Source organism: Pyrus communis, chromosome 17, assembly GCF_963583255.1.
Source record: "Pyrus communis chromosome 17, drPyrComm1.1, whole genome shotgun sequence".
Taxonomy (NCBI): domain Eukaryota; kingdom Viridiplantae; phylum Streptophyta; class Magnoliopsida; order Rosales; family Rosaceae; genus Pyrus; species Pyrus communis.
The window spans coordinates 19,085,605-19,103,985 of record NC_084819.1 but is presented as its reverse complement, the minus strand read 5'-3'; the positions used below and the strand labels follow the sequence as shown (position 1 = coordinate 19,103,985).

Sequence of the window (18,381 nt, the reverse complement as noted above, 5' to 3'; positions counted from 1 at the left end):
CGTCGTTTATTAGTAGAACTAATTGCAAAGAGTAATATTAGGAAGATCGACTTTTAAATTAAATTTTTGTAACCATATGACGTGATTATTGATGATTAAATTATTACTTAAGGGTTAATTAACGTACTTATTTTCTAATGTTGACACATCATATGATTTGAAAATTTGATCAAAAAAATTAGTGTGCCTAGCATTACTCAATTGTAAAATAAACTGTGAAGTGTGGTTCTACGTAAACAATTAACGAAAGCCTAATGAACTTATATAAGGGTTGATTAACGTACTTATTTTCTAATGGTGACACATCATATGATTTGTAAATTTAATCTAAAAAATTAGTGTGCCTAGCATTACTCAATTGTAAAATAAACCGTGAAGTGTGGTTCTACGTAAACAATTAACGAAAGCCTAATGAAATTATACACAATAGTAGTTTGAATGGTTCACATTTTAACACTTATTTTAATTTTTAACACTCTTACGAGTAATACAAAAAGATTAAGAGCGATATTATATTTTTTATGATTTCTTTAAGAACGATATTCTACTTTCCAATAAGGCAACAAAGCGTTCTAATTTTCTCACATTAGTATCCTCAAATACAAAACGTAAGCTTCACGCATGCTACATAAAGTGATTAACAAAAGCCTATGAAATTATACACCTTAGTAGTTCGAATGGTTGATATTTTTAACACTTTCTTGATTAAGACATAAAGATTGAAAGACCATATCCTTTTATGGAAATTATTTCTAGAACTTTAGGAGAATGTTAGCAACCTTCTCACTTACTTTCTTATTCAACATTTTCACTTCTACTTATGTCAAGTGGTATTCTACTAGCACGCAGACTAAAAAGTTAATTATTTTTTAATTGAAAATCTAAAATTTTAATTATAATAACAAGGGAAGATAAATTGTAGAATTTTTAATGTAATTAAAATTATAGCTTTGAGTGCTAATAGAGCACACGTGACATTAAAAGAATTGAGAGAGTTGAAATGAGAAAGTTGCTAGCATTTCTCAAACTTTAATATGTTTTTTTTTATAATTATTTCCAAATGTATAAATTCGCCCTTGAATGATTTTCTTCCTAATTTCTATAAAGATCATCACTCAAGTCAACCACAAAATGTTGCAATAGGAGGGGCCTCTCACAAATGTAAACAAACGATGCAATAATGTTGCAACACACTCGTGCGCAAATCCATCTCTCAGCCATCATCTCATCCATCATCTGGTTATCGTTTCAACCACTCTAGATTTTTGGTCCCATTTTGATGTTTGTTTGCTCGGTGACAATGATGATTTTTACGAATATGTGAATCATCACATATTCACAATTATTAGAAATCATAGAGATAACTCTAGTTTTTTTTATATGAAAAAATAACAGGTAGGCTCGGGACCATTCTGGGCCCTTCATGGCTGCGCCCCTACCTGCTACTGTCAACACTCGTGAGCACTGTAACCTTTGCCGCTGGCTTCACTGTGCCAATGTGGGTATTCGAGCTCGGGAAGCGACGAAGGCAAGTCAACTTGGTGACAAATTGGCCATTCCAAACACTCCTGATATGCAACACCATAGCAATGTGTAGCTCCCTCACCGTCGCAATTGCCCTTCCATGGCCACAAACGGGTGATATGAGTTATGCTTGAGCAAAAGTTGGACTACCAATATTAGGCGTAGCTCTTTCGCGGATGCTCGCGGCATTCATGGCTGGTGTTGCATTGGTAACATGTAAGACTATCTCCAACCGAAGTGTCCAGAGGATCAGAGGGTCGAAAATAGTTAGAAAATCGTCTCTAACCGAAGGCTAGGTCAAATGGCTCGGCCAACCGACTGGCCCAACTCAACTAGCCAGCTACCCCCGGGCCGGGCCAGAATTTTCATTATTCATGTCGGTTGCATTGTACTTATTCATGTCGGTTATATCCAACAGGAATGATAGGCCAAAATTTCAAATACAACGGCTAGTTGACGTCAACTAGCCGTTATTTTTGAAAAAAAAATTTTAACAAATTTTAACAAATTTTTACTTTTTGTTTCCTATAACTTCCTAAGCCATTATACAACATTAAATTAAATTAAGTAACATGAAACAACATTAAACAATATGAAACAACATTAAATAACATTAACCAACACAAAAATTATGTTTGGTCTTCGGTTGGAGACGGTATTTTGTGACAGGGCTAAAACGAGTCCTATGACCCTCGGTTGGAGATGAAGGCAAATATGACCCTATATTGATCATTAAAATATTAATATCTTGGAGGGTAAAAGGGCTAGCCCTCTAACCCTTGTTCGGTTGGAGATGCTCTAACCTTGCTTGGCTTGCCATATTCGTTGTGATCGCAGGTTCAATCTTCCTCGGCATTGTATTACTGTTGCTTGCCATTAATCATCCCACTGCGTTACATGTGTCATTTTTCGCTGTGTTTTCCATATGTTATCGAATGTATCCAAGTACGACGATGTTGACGCCGATTGATCACGAAAGAAGAAGAGTGGCATTCGAATTCGCTATCAATGCTCTGGAAAATTACAAAGGCAAAGCATGTTGAGTAGGGTCTGAGAAAAACAAAGGATCTTTGGAGTTCTTATGCCAATAACAAATCTCTAAATGTAATTTTGCATGAAATTAGTTTATGAGTGCTTGAAATACAAAAGTACACTACTAAATTCAATTGAACAGTTCAATAATCTTGAGAAATATCACCGCCTCCGGAGCAAATTATGTACAAGGATACATATTTGATCGTCTTATCGTTGGGGCTAGCTACTATTCTTGTGTATAAAAGGGTACAACATGGGAGAAGAGAGACTGATGGATAGAAATACGAATCACTGCTTCACGAGCGGCCTTGTGTTGTCCCAAAGCCATTGACGAGCAGAACCCTCCACAAGAGGGGAGACCTGCGTAACCTTAAAAGTTAGTTCTAATATCTAAACCCGAATCCAGAACGACTTAATGATATTACCAAGATAAATTAACTATATACCCACAAACACGCACACCCGACATGAGCTTTTTATTCAATATAGACACAACCCTCGAAAGAAAAATGGTTTTCTTGATCTGTACTAACCTTCTCCCAAACTTGTGAATGGTAATCATTAAGCCAATCAAACTCCGCAGCAGAAAGCAAAGATAAGTCGATCATTTTAGCCTGCATGGTAAAAACCGTATGAAAAGAAAACCATGGAAACCATCCCTTCTTTAACAATAAATCACTAATATGAACTTGTTAGGGCCGTTCCAACACCAAAGCCATGCTAAAAGTAAAAGCCAGTGTGAATAGGGGGATTGTTCGACTTCAAATTTGGTTTTCTTAGTCAAGGCAAACTAAAAGGTTTCAAGCACTAATGTATTGGTCAGGCACTCACTGAAAAAGGTCATGCTCGTAAGTCATAACCAATTGGACTACTAGGTAACCAAATGCATACCTGAATCGGGACAAATGTGAGTTTTTCAAACCCCAGGTAGCTAATTCCTCCAAAACGATTTGGTGTGTCGACTTCTTTCACAACTAGGAGATTCTGTATGAAGATGAATATGTGGAAGTATGGAACAAGAGTGGAAGATAAATGAGCATAAAATCGTTCTGATTGTAGAGCAACAAGGAAAATTAGCATCAATATTACAAATACAATGTGCAGAGAGAGAAGGGAGGCGGGGGTACCTCAATCCGAATGCCAAAGGCATGGTCTTCATAATAGCCAGGTTCATTGCTAACAATCATGCCCTTCTGTAATGGAGTCATATTTCCAAATCGAAAGCTAATACCTTGAGGTCCCTCATGAACATTTAATGCAGCTCCCACACCATGCCCAGTTCCTACCACAGTTAAAGACAAAAGTAAAAATAACCGAGCTCATTTCAGAAAGGAAAAAAATTAATGATAATTTGATAGAAATTCAAGGAAAATACCATGTCGATAATCCAGTCCTATCTTCCAAAGGGAAGATCGAGCAAATGCATCTAACACAAAACCAGGCATGTTTTCAGGGAATACTGCCTCATCAAGAGCTATATGACCCTGCAATTGCAAACTCTATCAGAAAACTCAAAGACAATCAGGGCATCAAATTAGTCAGTGTTAGGAGTAGAATACTAAAGTACATTAATTATATACCTGCAAAACTCGGGTAAAGCATTCTTTTTGTCGCGAGGTAGGTTCACCAAAATGTACAGTTCTAGTTATGTCAGTTGTTCCATCAACATATTGACCTCCGCTATCCAAAAGGAAGAGTTTCCTGTCATCCACAACACTACAGCTATCTGGTTCTGCTCTGTAATGTATGATAGCACCATTTGCACCAGAACCTGGAATATTATAATTTACATTGTAAGGCATTGAAGAAACCAGAAAAAGAACTACTAACTTCAAAAGAAGAAAGAAAAGCGGAATCCAATATCCAAGTAGTAAGCTTAGGAAATAAGAGCATGCTTATCTATGGCAATGAAGGTAAAAACCTCAAAGAACTACAGTATAAAAAAATGTAACAAAAATAAGGAAGTGGCATGCACCGCTTATGGTGTCAAAGCTTGTATCTAGGAAACCAGACTGCGCCGAACGAAATTCAAGAAGTTTTTCAGCAACCTCTACCTCAGTCAATTTCACGTTCTCATTAATTTTCTCCTCCATCCAAACCCAAAACTGCACTAGAGCAGCAGCATCTCTGCACATCAAAAAAGAAGGGAACCAAACCATGATATGCAAAGCAGACAAATATGATTATCAACACATAGTCATGTTCGGAGGGAAGAAAAAATTACCTTAAATGACAACTCTGCATGCCTTCCAACTCAGAATCATTTTTAACTGCCTTTGCCAAAGAAACAGGGGACACTCTATAAATTCCAGTCGGTCCTCCGGACCAACCATTTGAGTCGTCACTCTTACTTTTTCTTTTACTTTCAAGGCTCTCATAATATCTTTCACAAGCAGAGTTAAAGGTGTTGACAATAGCAGCATTAAGAGAAGATATATCCATCCAAACTTTAGCCCCTTGTGCTGCCAGACTGAAAATGAAAAGTAGGTTTGCTATTATCGACGACGGTCTGAGAAGACTGAGATGGTAACATAATACAAATTTCAAATAAAGCAATATCACAAATAGCCCGACTGGTACAGCCTACAAATCAGAGACCTCACCTTTCTACTTCAGAAAGAATGGAGTCATATGGCAACAATTCAATGCCTGCCTTCTTCAAGTGATCCATCACCTCTGTGCTCACTTTCAAAGTATCCATAAATAATTTTGCTTTATCAATCTCTACAATCAGATATGCATACATAACGGGTGAATGCGGAACATCACTTCCTCTCTGCAAAAGAAATTTAGCACATCCTTTGAATTAATAAATTAAACACAAAAGCAGGTATTTATGGATAAATTCAAATCATAATTTGAGGCCTCGTTTGGCAGCTCAGACAATAGCTGACAACCAGGGTTAGCATGTCTCTGCCAAAAAAATCTCACAGAGATGTTAAGAGGTATTACCAAGTTCAATAGCCAGGCAACTTCATCGAGCATAGATATAATTATCGCAGATGAACCAGCATCAGCAAGTTCCGACCTCAAAGACAACAACTTTGATGCTACATCTACACCAGCATACTTGAGATCATGTACTCTCACTGGTTTGTTTGGAGGCTTCGGTCTTGATTCATTCCATACTTCATCCACAAGATTTTTATCATAAAGGAAAACCAACTCATGGTTCTTCTTTGCAATACCTTGTTTCAATTCTTCTGCAGCCTCAGAAGAAAACAGAAACTGCTCCCTTCACCATATGATGGAGAAGGTGGCATTATAAATAAAGCAAGTATGATAAATGGAAAATAAAATTAATAATTAAAGATGCTAATTGTAATTCAGAGGATAAAAATGAATATCAGAGAGGTAGTTAAATTCCACATTTCAAAAATTAGTAGTTCAACAAGTCAAAAAGACAGTAGTGTTCGTTAGTGATAGAAACTTATGAAAAGACATGTTGAAGATCAATTTAAAGAGGATAAGTATTGCTCACAGGATCGATGCCAACTCTCCCACCAGGAGCCAAAACATTATTCAACCATTCAATAGTCGTAGGAACTCCTAGAGAACCTGCCCGCATGAGAATCCAACTAGAGCTCAGCTGCTTTTCAGCCTAATAGTAGGAAATAGTAAAAGCTGTTAAGAATCACACCTCAGCCCAGATGATACACAAAGAGACACCACTGTCCCAACCGCACACCAAAAACAAAACTCTAAAGAATTGAGTTATACGATGTGCAGATTGAAAAAACATAGTAACACAAGAGACCATCATAACAACAAGCATCAAAATGATGTTTTATCTTTACATACCTGAAGAAAGTAGCGCCCATCTGTCCAAAGAGCAGCTTTATCCTTTGTGACGACAGCAGTTCCAGCACTTCCTGTGAACCCCGATATAAAGGTCCTCCTCATATAACATTCAGCAATGAACTCACTCTGCAGACAAAACAGGTAACATAGTATATAAGAACTCAATGCCACTCTAGCTATATGCCAAATGAACATAAGATCCAGCAGCTAAGACTGTTTGGTTCTTGTAATACATAGGAACTAGGAAGTGAAACAAAGCAATAAATAATGTTGAAGCTCTTAGATACGCCTACAGGCGAAAAGAACTACAGCATTTTCTTTCTGTTTTACTCATAACTCCCAATATAGCAAACAAAAGAAAAACTTCAACGAAATTTTAATTTTACAATTGAAATGCTTCAACCAGTAAAAACCCACTTGAATAGTTCGCACAACACAAAGCACACCATACCAATCAAACTACAATTGTACAGAAAATAAATGTACAAGTAAAATCAAATCTCGAAATTTCGGAAACAATAGCTCAAGCTGACAATCCCAAGTGAATTTGACAACCACCGCACCATCCCGGACCATAAAAACGGAAAAAAGGAAGCTAGTCAATAAAACAAGACTGTAAAATTGAAACAAAAAGCAACAAACTTGCAAATATTAGCTCCAAAAAAATCAAAACCCAGTTAAATTCAACATAAAACATACAATCCAAGAAAAAAATCCAAAATTCAGTGGACGAAAACTATAAAATTGAAACAAAACAACAATATGCAAGATATTAGCTCCAAAATAATCAAAACCCAGTTAAATTTCACATACAACACACAATCTAAAAAAAAAAAAAATCCAAAATTCAGAAATTTAAAAGCTCGTAATTCGTAGTATAATAGCTCAAGCCAAACAAAGCACAATAAAATTCTACAGCCATTAAATTCTCCATGAACAGTAAAACCTCAAATTAAACCCAAAAAGCAACGAAATTTAACCTGGTGAGCATCCTGAGAAGGAATGATATAGGCGTCGATGCCGACGCCGGGCTTCGAGAAGAGCTGGCGGAGGGTGCGTAGCTTCTCGTCGGAAGAATCCGAACTGGATCGCTTGTTTCGGAGCTCCGACGAAGGCTTGGCAGAGATGGAGGAGCAATTTTGGATCGTCATGACCGGAGCTTTTGGAGTAATAGTGAAAATTTTGGGGTGGGACTTGGAATTGTGGAAAATGGGGAGCGAGAGGGGAAGGAAGCGGCGAAAGTAGTGAGAGCGGGCGAAGGGCAAGGAGAGAGGGCGCACTGCCTGTGATGACAGTGAGTGCATCGTAGCAAAACTCAGGGGAGAGGGAAGGAAAGAGTTGTTGAAAGAACAGCGTCAGTTATCAGTCACCACACAAAGAGGGAAGAAGATGCGATTAACAACGACTTGTCGTTTCTTGCCTCCCTTTCACTCTTTGTCTCATTTTATTTCTAAAAGAACTCAACAAACAAAAAAATATATGATCATTGATTTTTTAATTCATTAAAACGTATAATTATAGTCTTTTTCGTCAATTCTATTCGAACTTTCCTAGAACGAGTCACGTAAGACTGAATCAATGAATAAATATAAAAAACTAGATGAGAAAAATAACAACGGTCTCTTAATTTTAACCTATTAAGGAAATGATCATTAACTTTAATCTAATTAGAGTAATAATTCATTAACTTTAATTTAATTGTACGAAAATGACGAAAATAAGTAAATAATTATAACTACATATTTTAATATGTTAAACGATCTATAGTCATAATTTTTTAATAGAGGAACCATCGCAGTTGAAATTAAGAGAAAAATTCTACAATTTTCTCTTATTTCTAACAAGCGTTCTCTCTCGCTTTACTTTTCAGTTCTACTCCGCTGATCAAAAACCAACCCAAAAAGATGGTGACCATCGCAGAGAAAGACGAAGACCAGCACCGCCGAGACCCGAAACCGAAGCGGTCGTCACCAGAAGAGATCAAGCCAACTCCACCACCAAAACCCACATCGCCGATGCCAAAGCCACCGCGAAACGCCCAAAATCCTTTCGCTTTTTGGTTCTACTTCACTCTCATAGTCTCTTTCGTCACCGTCTTCTTCATTTCTCTCTCCTCTATCTCCACGCAGGACCCAAAGTCTTGGTTTTTGAGCCTGCCGGCCGCTCTCCGCCAGCACTACTCGAAGGGTCGCACCATAAAGGTACAAACTCATCCGAATCAGAATCCGGTTGAAATTTTTTGTACTGAGAAAGGTTCTGTAGGATCGGAAAATGTAGTTATTGTTCATGGCCTGGGGCTTAGTTCTTACTCTTTTCGAAAAGTTGTTGAATCTTTGCGGTCCAAAGGGGTTTGTGCAGTTGCGTTTGATTTGCCCGGAAACGGGTTTTCGGACAAATCGGTGGTGGAGGTTGGAGAGGGGGAAAGCGGGATTTTAGGGAGATTTTGGAATGTGTATGGTGAAATTCAGGAAAAGGGTTTGTTTTGGGCATTTGATCAGATAATTGAAACAGGGCAGATTCCGTATGAAGAAATTGAAGCTCGGGGTTCGAAGCAGAAGGTTTTGAGGCCAATTGAAATGGGTCCTGATGAGATTGGTAAGGTGTTGGGGCAGGTAATTGAGACGACGGGTTTGGCCCCTGTGCATTTGGTGTTGCATGATTCAGCTTTGGGGATGGTTGCAAATTGGGTTTTGGAAAATGCGGGATCGGTGAGGAGTGTAACGCTCATTGATACCTCACCCAGATCGACAGGTGCTTTGCCTTTGTGGGTTTTTGGAGTGCCAATGATTAGGGAGTTTGTGCTGAGGTTTTCACATGCTTATACTTGGTTGATTAGGTTGAGTTGCTCTAGGGGGATTGATGTTTCGGATGTTGATTCGCATAGACTTCTATTGAAGGGTAGGGATGGGACAAGAGCCATTGTTGGAATGGGAAAGAAGTTGAATCATAGCTTTGATATAGCAGAGTGGGGCGGCTCGGATGGATTGAAAGGTGTGCCAATGCAGGTGCTTTGGTCTAGCAGTTGGTCCAAGGAATGGAGTGAAGAAGGAAACCGTGTTGCAAGTGCACTTCCACAGGCAAATTTTGTCATGCATTCCGGTGGGCGGTGGCCTCAGGTGAGGATTCGATATATTTATGAACTACCGCTTGATTTTCTTGTATGTGATAAGACCGAAAATCTCAATATTTAGGATACATTTGGCTAGGTCTTGGTTTCCTTATAATAATACTTTTACAAATTCTAAATGGTAGAAAAATGTGAAATTCATATAGCAATTAAACTTGTGTCCGGTGAACACCAGACAATGTCTCTGTTGTATTCTGAAATTGTCTTTGTACTGCATGTAAGTAGAATAATACGACTTCAAATTGCGATAGAAGATTAGGATCTAATGGTATATTCAGAGAACAGCATCAGTTGCTGGGTGGACGAGGCTAGGTTTTGAATGGCTAGCCTTGATTTAAAATCAATGTAACCAGATATTGTAAGTCAAGAAGCTGGCGGTTGGTTTATGGCAACGTTAAAAGGCTTCTGCTTCTAAGTCTTGAATCTACAGCATTGACTATACAGAATATGTACTATAGTTACAACTTATTAAGCTAGCAATTATTTTGAAAATTCAGGATTAGACTGAGTTCAATGACGTAACATTGTTTGGACTTAACTACAAATCTATGATTAAAAAGAATGTTGACAAATTTCATCTCAACGATATGCAGTGTATTTGGATTAACATTCAATATGATGCTATTAATGCACTCAAAATACCAAATGATGTTTCCTACTTTAAAGCTAAAGAGTTTGATTTTAATTTCCATTTTTATGGGTCAACTTCGTATTGTGTTGAACAACTTGACAAGTAGTTCAAGAAATTCCTCTGTTGCAAGGTCTTCTCACTCATCGGTTGTGGAAGTTCCAATGAGCTGTTTTTTTTTTTTTTCTTTGGTTAATGTAGGAGGACGCAGCTGATGAGGTAGCTGAAAAGATTGCTTATTTCATGTCCTCATTGCCTGCAACTGTCAGAAAGGTTGAGGAAGAGCCGATCCCCGAGCATATTCAGAAGATGCTTGATGAAGCAAAAAGTAGTGATCATCATCACCATGACCATGGCAATGGGCATCACCACCATCATAGTCACGGAGCTAGTTATCCTGATGCGTACGGTCTTGGCCACGGTCATGGATGGGCAAGTTGATGAGTTTTATTTTGTTTTCAACTTTTTTCCCAAGTCAGCATGCAGTTGAGGTAGAAATTCAATTTTTGGCCATTGGACTAATCCTTTTGCTCTGCCATCAACGCTCAGAAATTTTTATCTGCCATACAAGATTCGTCGATGAAGACGTTTGTTCTGCTGAATCTATGAAGCTGTGATGTATTGATGTATTGTATTTTGTATTCTAAATTTAAGAAAGGAAGCTGGTTGATAGGTATGTAGTAAGACCTCACATTTGCAGATTTGTAGTGTCTTTTGCTGATTCCTCTCTCCCATATAATTTTCGTTTGCCATTCCTTCTTTTCCCATTTAAATTTTTCTCCACTTTATGTAATGAGGAAAGTAGATTTTTGGTCCTTGTAATCTGGTTGAAGGGTCACTTAAAAAAAAAACAAAACAAAATAAAACAAAACTTAAGCACAATATTACAAAGAAAATTTACAACAACGCACCTTAGATGACTGTTAGATAGTTTAAATGGACGCCTAAGATATAAGGTTCTAAAAATCGTTAGGCGGTAATCGGGCGGCAAGCTGAGGGTCTAGAGTCTAGGCGGGGTTTAGGCGGGCTAAGCAGATTTGAGTAAATTATTATATATCATACAAATAGTATCTATTTTCCGACTTATCAAACAATTTGACCTTAATCAAAACGGTTGGTCACCGCTCACCGCCTAGGCTGATTTTTAGAACACTACTAAGCTAAGCATTGTTTCTTAATTTTCAAACGCCTAAAAATAATCGAGTGGTGGTCATATTTTTATAGAACTTGACTGTGGGTCGTTAGTAAATTTATAATTTTGTAAAATATATTTCATACAAACAATAATAATAATAATTAAAGCAAGGAAAATTTAATAAAATAAAAAACAAGCCTAGATAAAATTTCATCAGTTAAAAAAACAAATAATAAATATGGCAGAAGCTGGTTCTGTTTTATTGACCGAAACTAATTTGAACTCTCTCTCCCCCAAACGACGATGGGTTGCTGCGGAGACGAAGAAAACGACGACTACATCCACAATCCTCCCAACGCCGGCGCCGACACCACCTCCACCCAAACCCTCGGCGAATACTCCGACTCTACCACCACCATATCCCCGATGAACTCTCACTTCCCGGCCTTGACTTGCCGCGACACCCTCCGCCTCATCTTCGAGAAGCTCCCGATTCCCGACCTCGCTCGCTCCAGCTGCGTCTGCCGAGTCTGGAACTCCGTCGCCTCCGATCAGGAGATCGTCGATAAAGCCTTCAAGTCCCCTTGGAATCTGAAGGAGGTGCTTGGAAAGCCCTCGTCTTTAAGCTTCTGGAGAGACAATTCGATCGGAAAATTCGCCATCTCGCACCGGATTGTCCGCGGCGACAGCGTCGCCAGCCTCGCCGTCAAGTATTCCGTCCAGGTACGCATGCCTTTTGGTTCTTATCATCTGTTTGATTGCCGAGAAAATGAAAATGCAAAACACTTTTAGGCCAGTTTGGGAATGCTTCTGTACGAAGCACTACTTAGAAGTGCTTTTATTAAAGAAAAAGAAGTCGAAATATTTGTTGAAAATGCTTCTTGGAAAAGCAACTGGAAGTGCTTTTAAGCCCAAACGTAGTATTAATTCGATTTCTTTCAGGTGATGGACATAAAACGATTGAACAACATGATGAGCGAGCACGGAATATACTCTCGGGAGAGATTGCTGATTCCGATAAGCAACGCGGAGATGCTTTCGGAGGCAACCTGCTATGTAGAAGTGGATAATTATGCAAAGAGAGAAGTGGCTGTGTTGTATTTGGAAGGCGGCCCCGACCCGAAAACCATCGGCAGCAGCAGTTCTTCATGCTCTGTCTTGCAGACCAAGAAAAGAGTGGTTGAATCACTGAGGAGAAGTCTGCAAGTAGATGATGCAACTGTGAACTACTACTTGTCCATTGCCGGCGGGGATCCAAGAGCTGCAATCTCTCAGTTCTCCCAGGACCTTAGGTGGGAGACCCACACTCACCCCGGCTTTGCTTAGGGCTCATCCGGGACTGCTTCTGTCATAAGCGCTTCTGCCAGTAGCGCTTCTGCCAAGTGAATTTCAACTTGTAATGCTTGTTCTATCAGCCAATGAATCAAATTCAAATGTGTGCAAGGCCTGTTATTTGTAATTGTAATATTGGCACAATGCCTTTGGATTTAAATAGAGAATCTTGTTCATCATTTCGTTTTTTGATTAACAACTATCGTTCATGAAATTTGAACTCAGAATCTCCTCCAACAAGGTGGAGACTAGACTTTATTCCATTGCATTTCCCAGAATGGGCAGATTTCTCAGATACAAAGGCAGATCAAGATCGCCGATAAATGCATGGATAAACTTCCCCCTATAAATTGTACTACATGTAGATACTTCTACGGGTTTACCTATGTTTCATTTCATGTTTTATATGTACAAACTGAAACAGAGATAAACGGGTGGAAGCTACGGGAGAAGTAATCATGGCAGATACAAAAATTTCTGCGCTAAACTCCGATGATGTGAATACCAGAAAAGGGAAAGGAAAAAAAAAATAAAAAAATCAAACCGGAACAGCCTCCGGAAAATTCAATCAGAGGCTTGGCTGCAACCGGCGCTACTTTTATGTTTGGATGTATGCAGATTGCTGGACAATGCAGTCAACTCCTTTTCATGTTCTTCCTTGAGAACGCTTTGTGCACTTGCCGTCACAATCTTGAGGAAGAAGTTCATGAGCATGAGCCACACAACTGTGTTCCAAATCGAACTAAATGATAAGTCCCACTTTTTCTCCTGAAAGCAGAAAATGGGGAAAAACATATGTTAAAGGACAAGCATAGTCGTTTATTAAGTACTCGAAACAGAAGTACAAAAATCCTTAGGTTCAGTAACATGTATACAGAATTCAATTTACCAACTAGCTAATGGATTATGTTTCCCCACTTTCGGTCCAAAATATACCCAAACACTTTTTGTCGGAAATGAACTTTATACACAACTTATATGGATACTAAAGCCGTAATTCAGAAAACACTACCTTGCTGTTTGAGGGGACTGGAGGTGAGGCGTGTACATACTTGTCTTTCACAGTATGTAGTTTGCTGATGAGGTCGGGCACAACCGAACCAAATCCAGGGAAAAAGCCAAACAACCAAATCAATTTATTTTCTACCAAGTCGAGAAGCTGATTGTTGCAAACTGAGATGATGAAAACTGTCTGCAATTACAGGGCAACATAACCACTTCAATATATGTAAACTCGTGCATTGTTCAATGCAAGTAACTTTAAAATAGTAAAGGAACCTCGGTAAGCATGTTCTGGAGAAATAAAATCAAAACCGTGTTTAAACATCTGATTGGATGGAGCAGGATCCAATCCGTGATGCACGGATTTCTTAGAAACAGTTCTTAGAACTCACTATAAATGAAGCAAAAGACCACAAAATAACAAGAGAAAATCTGTGCCAGTATGAGTTTACAAGTTAGCAAAACCTGTATGTGAGTTTTAATAAATGCCTTTCCAATCAATGTTGCTAGAAAGAACGTCCAAAACCGAATGCCAAATTGTCCACACAATATTCCAGCAAGGTCAAATAGAGGGTTGGGCACCTGAAAATTATTTTGGAGAAGCACCTTAAGATGTCTTAAAACCAATTTTAAGAAAAAAATAAAAAAGAGAAGTATAGTGCACTGCAAAAGGGAATTAAGTGTAACATGTGTTCAAAGAATGTTGCAACACCACGGGTATAATTAGCATTAAGAAAGAAAAATTACCGAAGCAAGAACTAATATAGTTAAAAAGTTCAGATATTGTGTATGCGAAAGAAGCCATGATTTCATCCGGTTGAGGCGGTTAGCTACCATTCCACTACCTTCAGTTGAGGAAGAATCCAGCTCTTTCATGACTTCCAACTTTTGACCAGATATACTAGCTGCAATTAAGAAAGAGAGATTCAAAATTTTGTTCAGGGAAAAATTAGTGATTTGAAACTTCTAAACTATCCAACGCACTCACCCTTACAGTATGTAATCATGTTAAACAATCAGGAAAATGATCCGGACTTATAAAGGGCCAAGAAAGAAGTACCAAAAAATATTTCTAAAGGTGACTGGTAACTATATCTTCTTGATATGCATAGATGTAAATAAGCATATAGATTATTGTGATGATAAAACTAGACTAGATGAGGTTTTTCGAACAGGTTGTTCCTGACTATAAACTGTTTACTACAACTTAACAAAGGTTACAGAGCTGATCGAGAACATACCTAAATAGTGACTGTAAGAACATAGATTGTTGTTTGTACTTACCAGCTCTTGATATGAAATACGGAGGAAGCTCTCCCAGTGCAGTTCCGACTCCCCATAGAATAGCCTCTAGCTGAACCTGAGGCAAAATGCTGCTAAGAGGAACCCTTGAACCATGCTGTGACAAGAATAGGGGGGCGCCATATTCAGAGCATTCTCTGTCCACCCATGAAGGACCACTTCTCCATTGAATGGTGTCATAGGGGGCACCTTTTATGTCAACTCTGCCACAGTCCACGGCTTTCATGGTAAAAAGAGCTACATGAGGCCCCAAATACAGCACAAACGTGTGCAAACCAGATCCTGCATAGAATAGCGATATAACAAAATCATTCAGAGTTGTGTTCAGAAGTGCATTCTTCTCTACAACATTATTTTAGAAGAAAATGATTTGCTTGTATCATTCTGAATCTTATGCATTTTGGTTCAGTTTGTAAAGCAAGTAAGATTCTATAGGAGAATTTGGAACCAGGTCAAATCCATCGACCAGAAAGTCACAGTTTCATGCTATTCGGAATATAACTCATACTTACCAAGACCAATTGATGATGCTACACCAAGAGCCAGCCACCAGAGACCAAATTGGAGATAACGAATAAGCTCCCAAACATGCTGCATTGCGATCAATCATAAAATCAATAAAGCCTTTAAATCATCAACATTATGAAAGAAACATGCCCACTAATGCAAATACAACGCAACATTGATGGGAAATCTTTATCTCAACAACTTAGACAAACAAAACTAGGCAATCTAAATCAATGAAATATCGGTTACTCTAACTAAAAATCTAAATGCACCTACAGAAAAATGTTCCCACGAAGTTAATACCTCTCGTTGAGGTCCACCAATTGTCATAGTAATCACTCCTATACCTCCTGCTAACATAATTAGAAGCACAAACCAACCACCTTTCGCCATGAACCGCCGAACATATTGGCCAACAGCCAAATTGAAATACTTTAACGTCTTTAGCGGCTGCATTGTAAGTGTTAACCTTTCAAGTTCCCGGTGATGCTTCAAACGGAGTCCTGCGAAATTAAAAGATCAGAGAACATGCATTGGAATTCATAATTAATCAAAGCTCTGCTAAGTAAAAATTACATACAACCTTCAAATATGCAATCTGATAATAGAAAACAAATTGAACCACTTTCCTCTATTGGATTTGATTAAACATTTTAAAAGTTTAAATGCTAAAACTTTTTGTTTTCATTTACCTACCCATAAATGTTTAATTTCCCTTTTTATTTAAAAAATAAATAAAAAGATTGAAACTTTCTGTTTCCATTTGATTTCCCCTTTTGTAATTAGCTCAGCTGAATAGCTCCTCAATCTTATTACTAAAAAGATCAAACAAAATTATTAAAAATAAAATTAGTTAATTCATATAATTTTTGCTTCCGAAAATTTAAAATTGCACACACCCACAATGTGAATGTGTAATTGCAGAGAAAATTTGAAAAATAAAAAAATTGATGAAGCTTGCGAATTAACTCACCGGAGATGGTGGAATCCGTGGAATTCGACGAGGCTGCGTCGGTGGGATCCATTCAGAAACCCTACAAGCTGAATCGGGACGTGCGATTTGGGATATTTGGATTGGAAATTAGGGATTCGTAGAGAGAGAATCCGAAGAGCGCGAAAGTTGGAATCGAGCTGCTGGGGACGGGGAGAGAGAGAGAGAGCACGGTTTTGCGTGGCAAAACTCGGCCAAGAACCCGGGTCGTTGGAAACTTGGAATAATTTGGTGCGGCGGGGAGCATGTGGAATCGTTCTGAACAGCTCTCAGAAAGTGCCACGTGTAGTGTAGTTCTTACTTGGATCAAAATTCAGGTTCTTCCGTTATGCTGACTTGGACAGTCGTGACGTGTACATCATTTGATTATTTGTTGATTTATCCCCAATGTGATATGAAGAAGAAACATGAGTGCATTGTTGTTGACCACCACTTAGTATGGTATATATTTATCACCTTATTTATTACCGTTACATGAGTTTGAATTTTGAGATTTGTGTCTATTTACTACACGAATCTCGATATTCAAACTCATATAATGGTGATAAATATGGAGATGAGCATACACCACACTAAATGGTGGTGAGCAAAAATGCTCCCGAAGAAACATGATTCTGATTTCTGACATACTGATTTGGGATTGCTTAATTTCTTTTTGGAAGTTTTAACGAAACACTCTCGCTACTATTCACTCTTAATGAAAAACCACATTTTTACCTTTTTTTCTAGTACTATTCACTACACCTTTATTTGTCATTTTTCATTAAAACTAAATTTTTTTTGAACATTTAGTTAGTTTTCCATTTTTTGTAAAGCAGCTTCTTAAAAATAATAGGCCTAAAATTGTATTGTCAAATGGAGAAAGAAAAAAAAAATTTAATTATAGGTCTAAAATAGTAGAAAGCAGACTCATCTTTAATCAAAATTTTCAAAAAACGCGTTTTCTCAGCCATATAGAGTTGAAGGCGTTGCCCCAGTCCCCGGTAGCTGCCAGAACTCACTGTTTTTTTCAGTGTTTCATTGTTTGAAGCTAGTGATACTTTCGAAATGGCTGCCAGAAGTCACTGTTCTTGAACGAGCAGAAACTAAATATTGCCCCGAAGCGTGGAGAGAGGCTTGCCGCAGGATGGCTAATGTGATCTCAGATATCACATTTTTATGTGATGGTGAAAATCAAACTCAGGAAACGAAAAACACAAAATACAAGATTTAGCCTAAGTTTTTAGTGTGACAACAAATAGATGTTTTATGTTTCCCAAGAACATAGTCTAAAATAATAAAAACATAATGTACGTATAACATAAAGCTAGAGCTTTAAAAAAAAAATCATGTCAGCTATTTTACTATGACTATCACAAATGGCACCTCAACTGCTGCTGCCACCGCCACCTTCCACACTACCATCCAGTGGCGGAGCCAGGATCTTCAAATAATAGAGTTATAATATCAACCAAAAAAGCATTATTGGCCTATTTCCCTAATAAGCATCTACCAATTCCTGTCAACATATGTTGAAAGCTTATACCAACATATGTCAACAACCACTTTTGTAGAGGTTTGTCGAGGGTAGATGCATGATACTATAGAGTAATGGTGATGACTACATTGGCTTGTCAACTAAGGTATTTCATTGAGCACATGGTGCGCCCAATAGAGTTGCACACAAGAAACAAGGAAAATAAGACAAATATGATAGAAGAAATAGAATAAGTAGGAGGAGGTTGTAAGTCTTAGCTATTTAAAGGGGTCAAATAGAGTCGCACACAATAAAAGAGGAAAAGAAGATAAATATGATAGAAGAAAATAGAACAAGTAGCAGGAGGAGGTTGAAAGTCTTATTAAAAGGGTCAAATATAAAACACAAACAACTAAATGTACATGAGTTTTTTAAGTTGTTAGGATCAAGGGCAACCAATGACCCGCCTCTGCCATTGCTGCCACCACTTTTCTCCTCCTTAGTAATCTAGGTTTCCCCGTCTCGTCCCTCTCCCTCATGG

The 18,381-nt window shown here is 38.2% G+C and overlaps 4 protein-coding genes across 4 annotated transcripts; 2 read left to right on the top strand and 2 right to left on the bottom strand.

Moving 5' to 3' along the window:
• Window positions 1–2,619: 2,619 nt before the first annotated feature.
• LOC137722596 (aminopeptidase P2) lies at window positions 2,620–7,773 on the bottom strand. Its single transcript, XM_068461638.1, has 13 exons — window positions 7,341–7,773; window positions 6,361–6,486; window positions 6,041–6,160; window positions 5,512–5,787; window positions 5,163–5,335; window positions 4,784–5,029; window positions 4,535–4,686; window positions 4,140–4,330; window positions 3,935–4,043; window positions 3,687–3,841; window positions 3,451–3,543; window positions 3,093–3,173; window positions 2,620–2,919 (listed from the first exon to the last, which is right to left on the bottom strand). The coding sequence occupies exons 1-13, from the start codon at window positions 7,662–7,664 to the stop codon at window positions 2,848–2,850; spliced, it is 2,118 nt and encodes a 705-aa protein (XP_068317739.1). The 5' UTR covers window positions 7,665–7,773; the 3' UTR covers window positions 2,620–2,847.
• Window positions 7,774–8,250: 477 nt separating this feature from the next.
• LOC137722810 (protein AUXIN RESPONSE 4-like) lies at window positions 8,251–10,860 on the top strand. The gene is made up of 2 exons (XM_068461905.1): window positions 8,251–9,476; window positions 10,317–10,860. Exons 1-2 carry the CDS (start codon window positions 8,265–8,267, stop codon window positions 10,554–10,556), a joined length of 1,452 nt encoding a protein of 483 aa, XP_068318006.1. The 5' UTR covers window positions 8,251–8,264; the 3' UTR covers window positions 10,557–10,860.
• Window positions 10,861–11,456: 596 nt separating this feature from the next.
• On the top strand, window positions 11,457–12,761 carry LOC137722898 (F-box protein At1g55000-like). The gene is made up of 2 exons (XM_068462011.1): window positions 11,457–11,973; window positions 12,193–12,761. The coding sequence occupies exons 1-2, from the start codon at window positions 11,554–11,556 to the stop codon at window positions 12,574–12,576; spliced, it is 804 nt and encodes a 267-aa protein (XP_068318112.1). The 5' UTR covers window positions 11,457–11,553; the 3' UTR covers window positions 12,577–12,761.
• A 73-nt stretch (window positions 12,762–12,834) lies between these two features.
• Window positions 12,835–16,577, bottom strand: LOC137722897 (vacuole membrane protein KMS1-like). The gene is made up of 8 exons (XM_068462010.1): window positions 16,367–16,577; window positions 15,697–15,896; window positions 15,399–15,477; window positions 14,869–15,168; window positions 14,332–14,489; window positions 14,050–14,166; window positions 13,595–13,774; window positions 12,835–13,350 (listed from the first exon to the last, which is right to left on the bottom strand). The coding sequence occupies exons 1-8, from the start codon at window positions 16,416–16,418 to the stop codon at window positions 13,147–13,149; spliced, it is 1,290 nt and encodes a 429-aa protein (XP_068318111.1). The 5' UTR covers window positions 16,419–16,577; the 3' UTR covers window positions 12,835–13,146.
• Window positions 16,578–18,381: the final 1,804 nt, after the last annotated feature.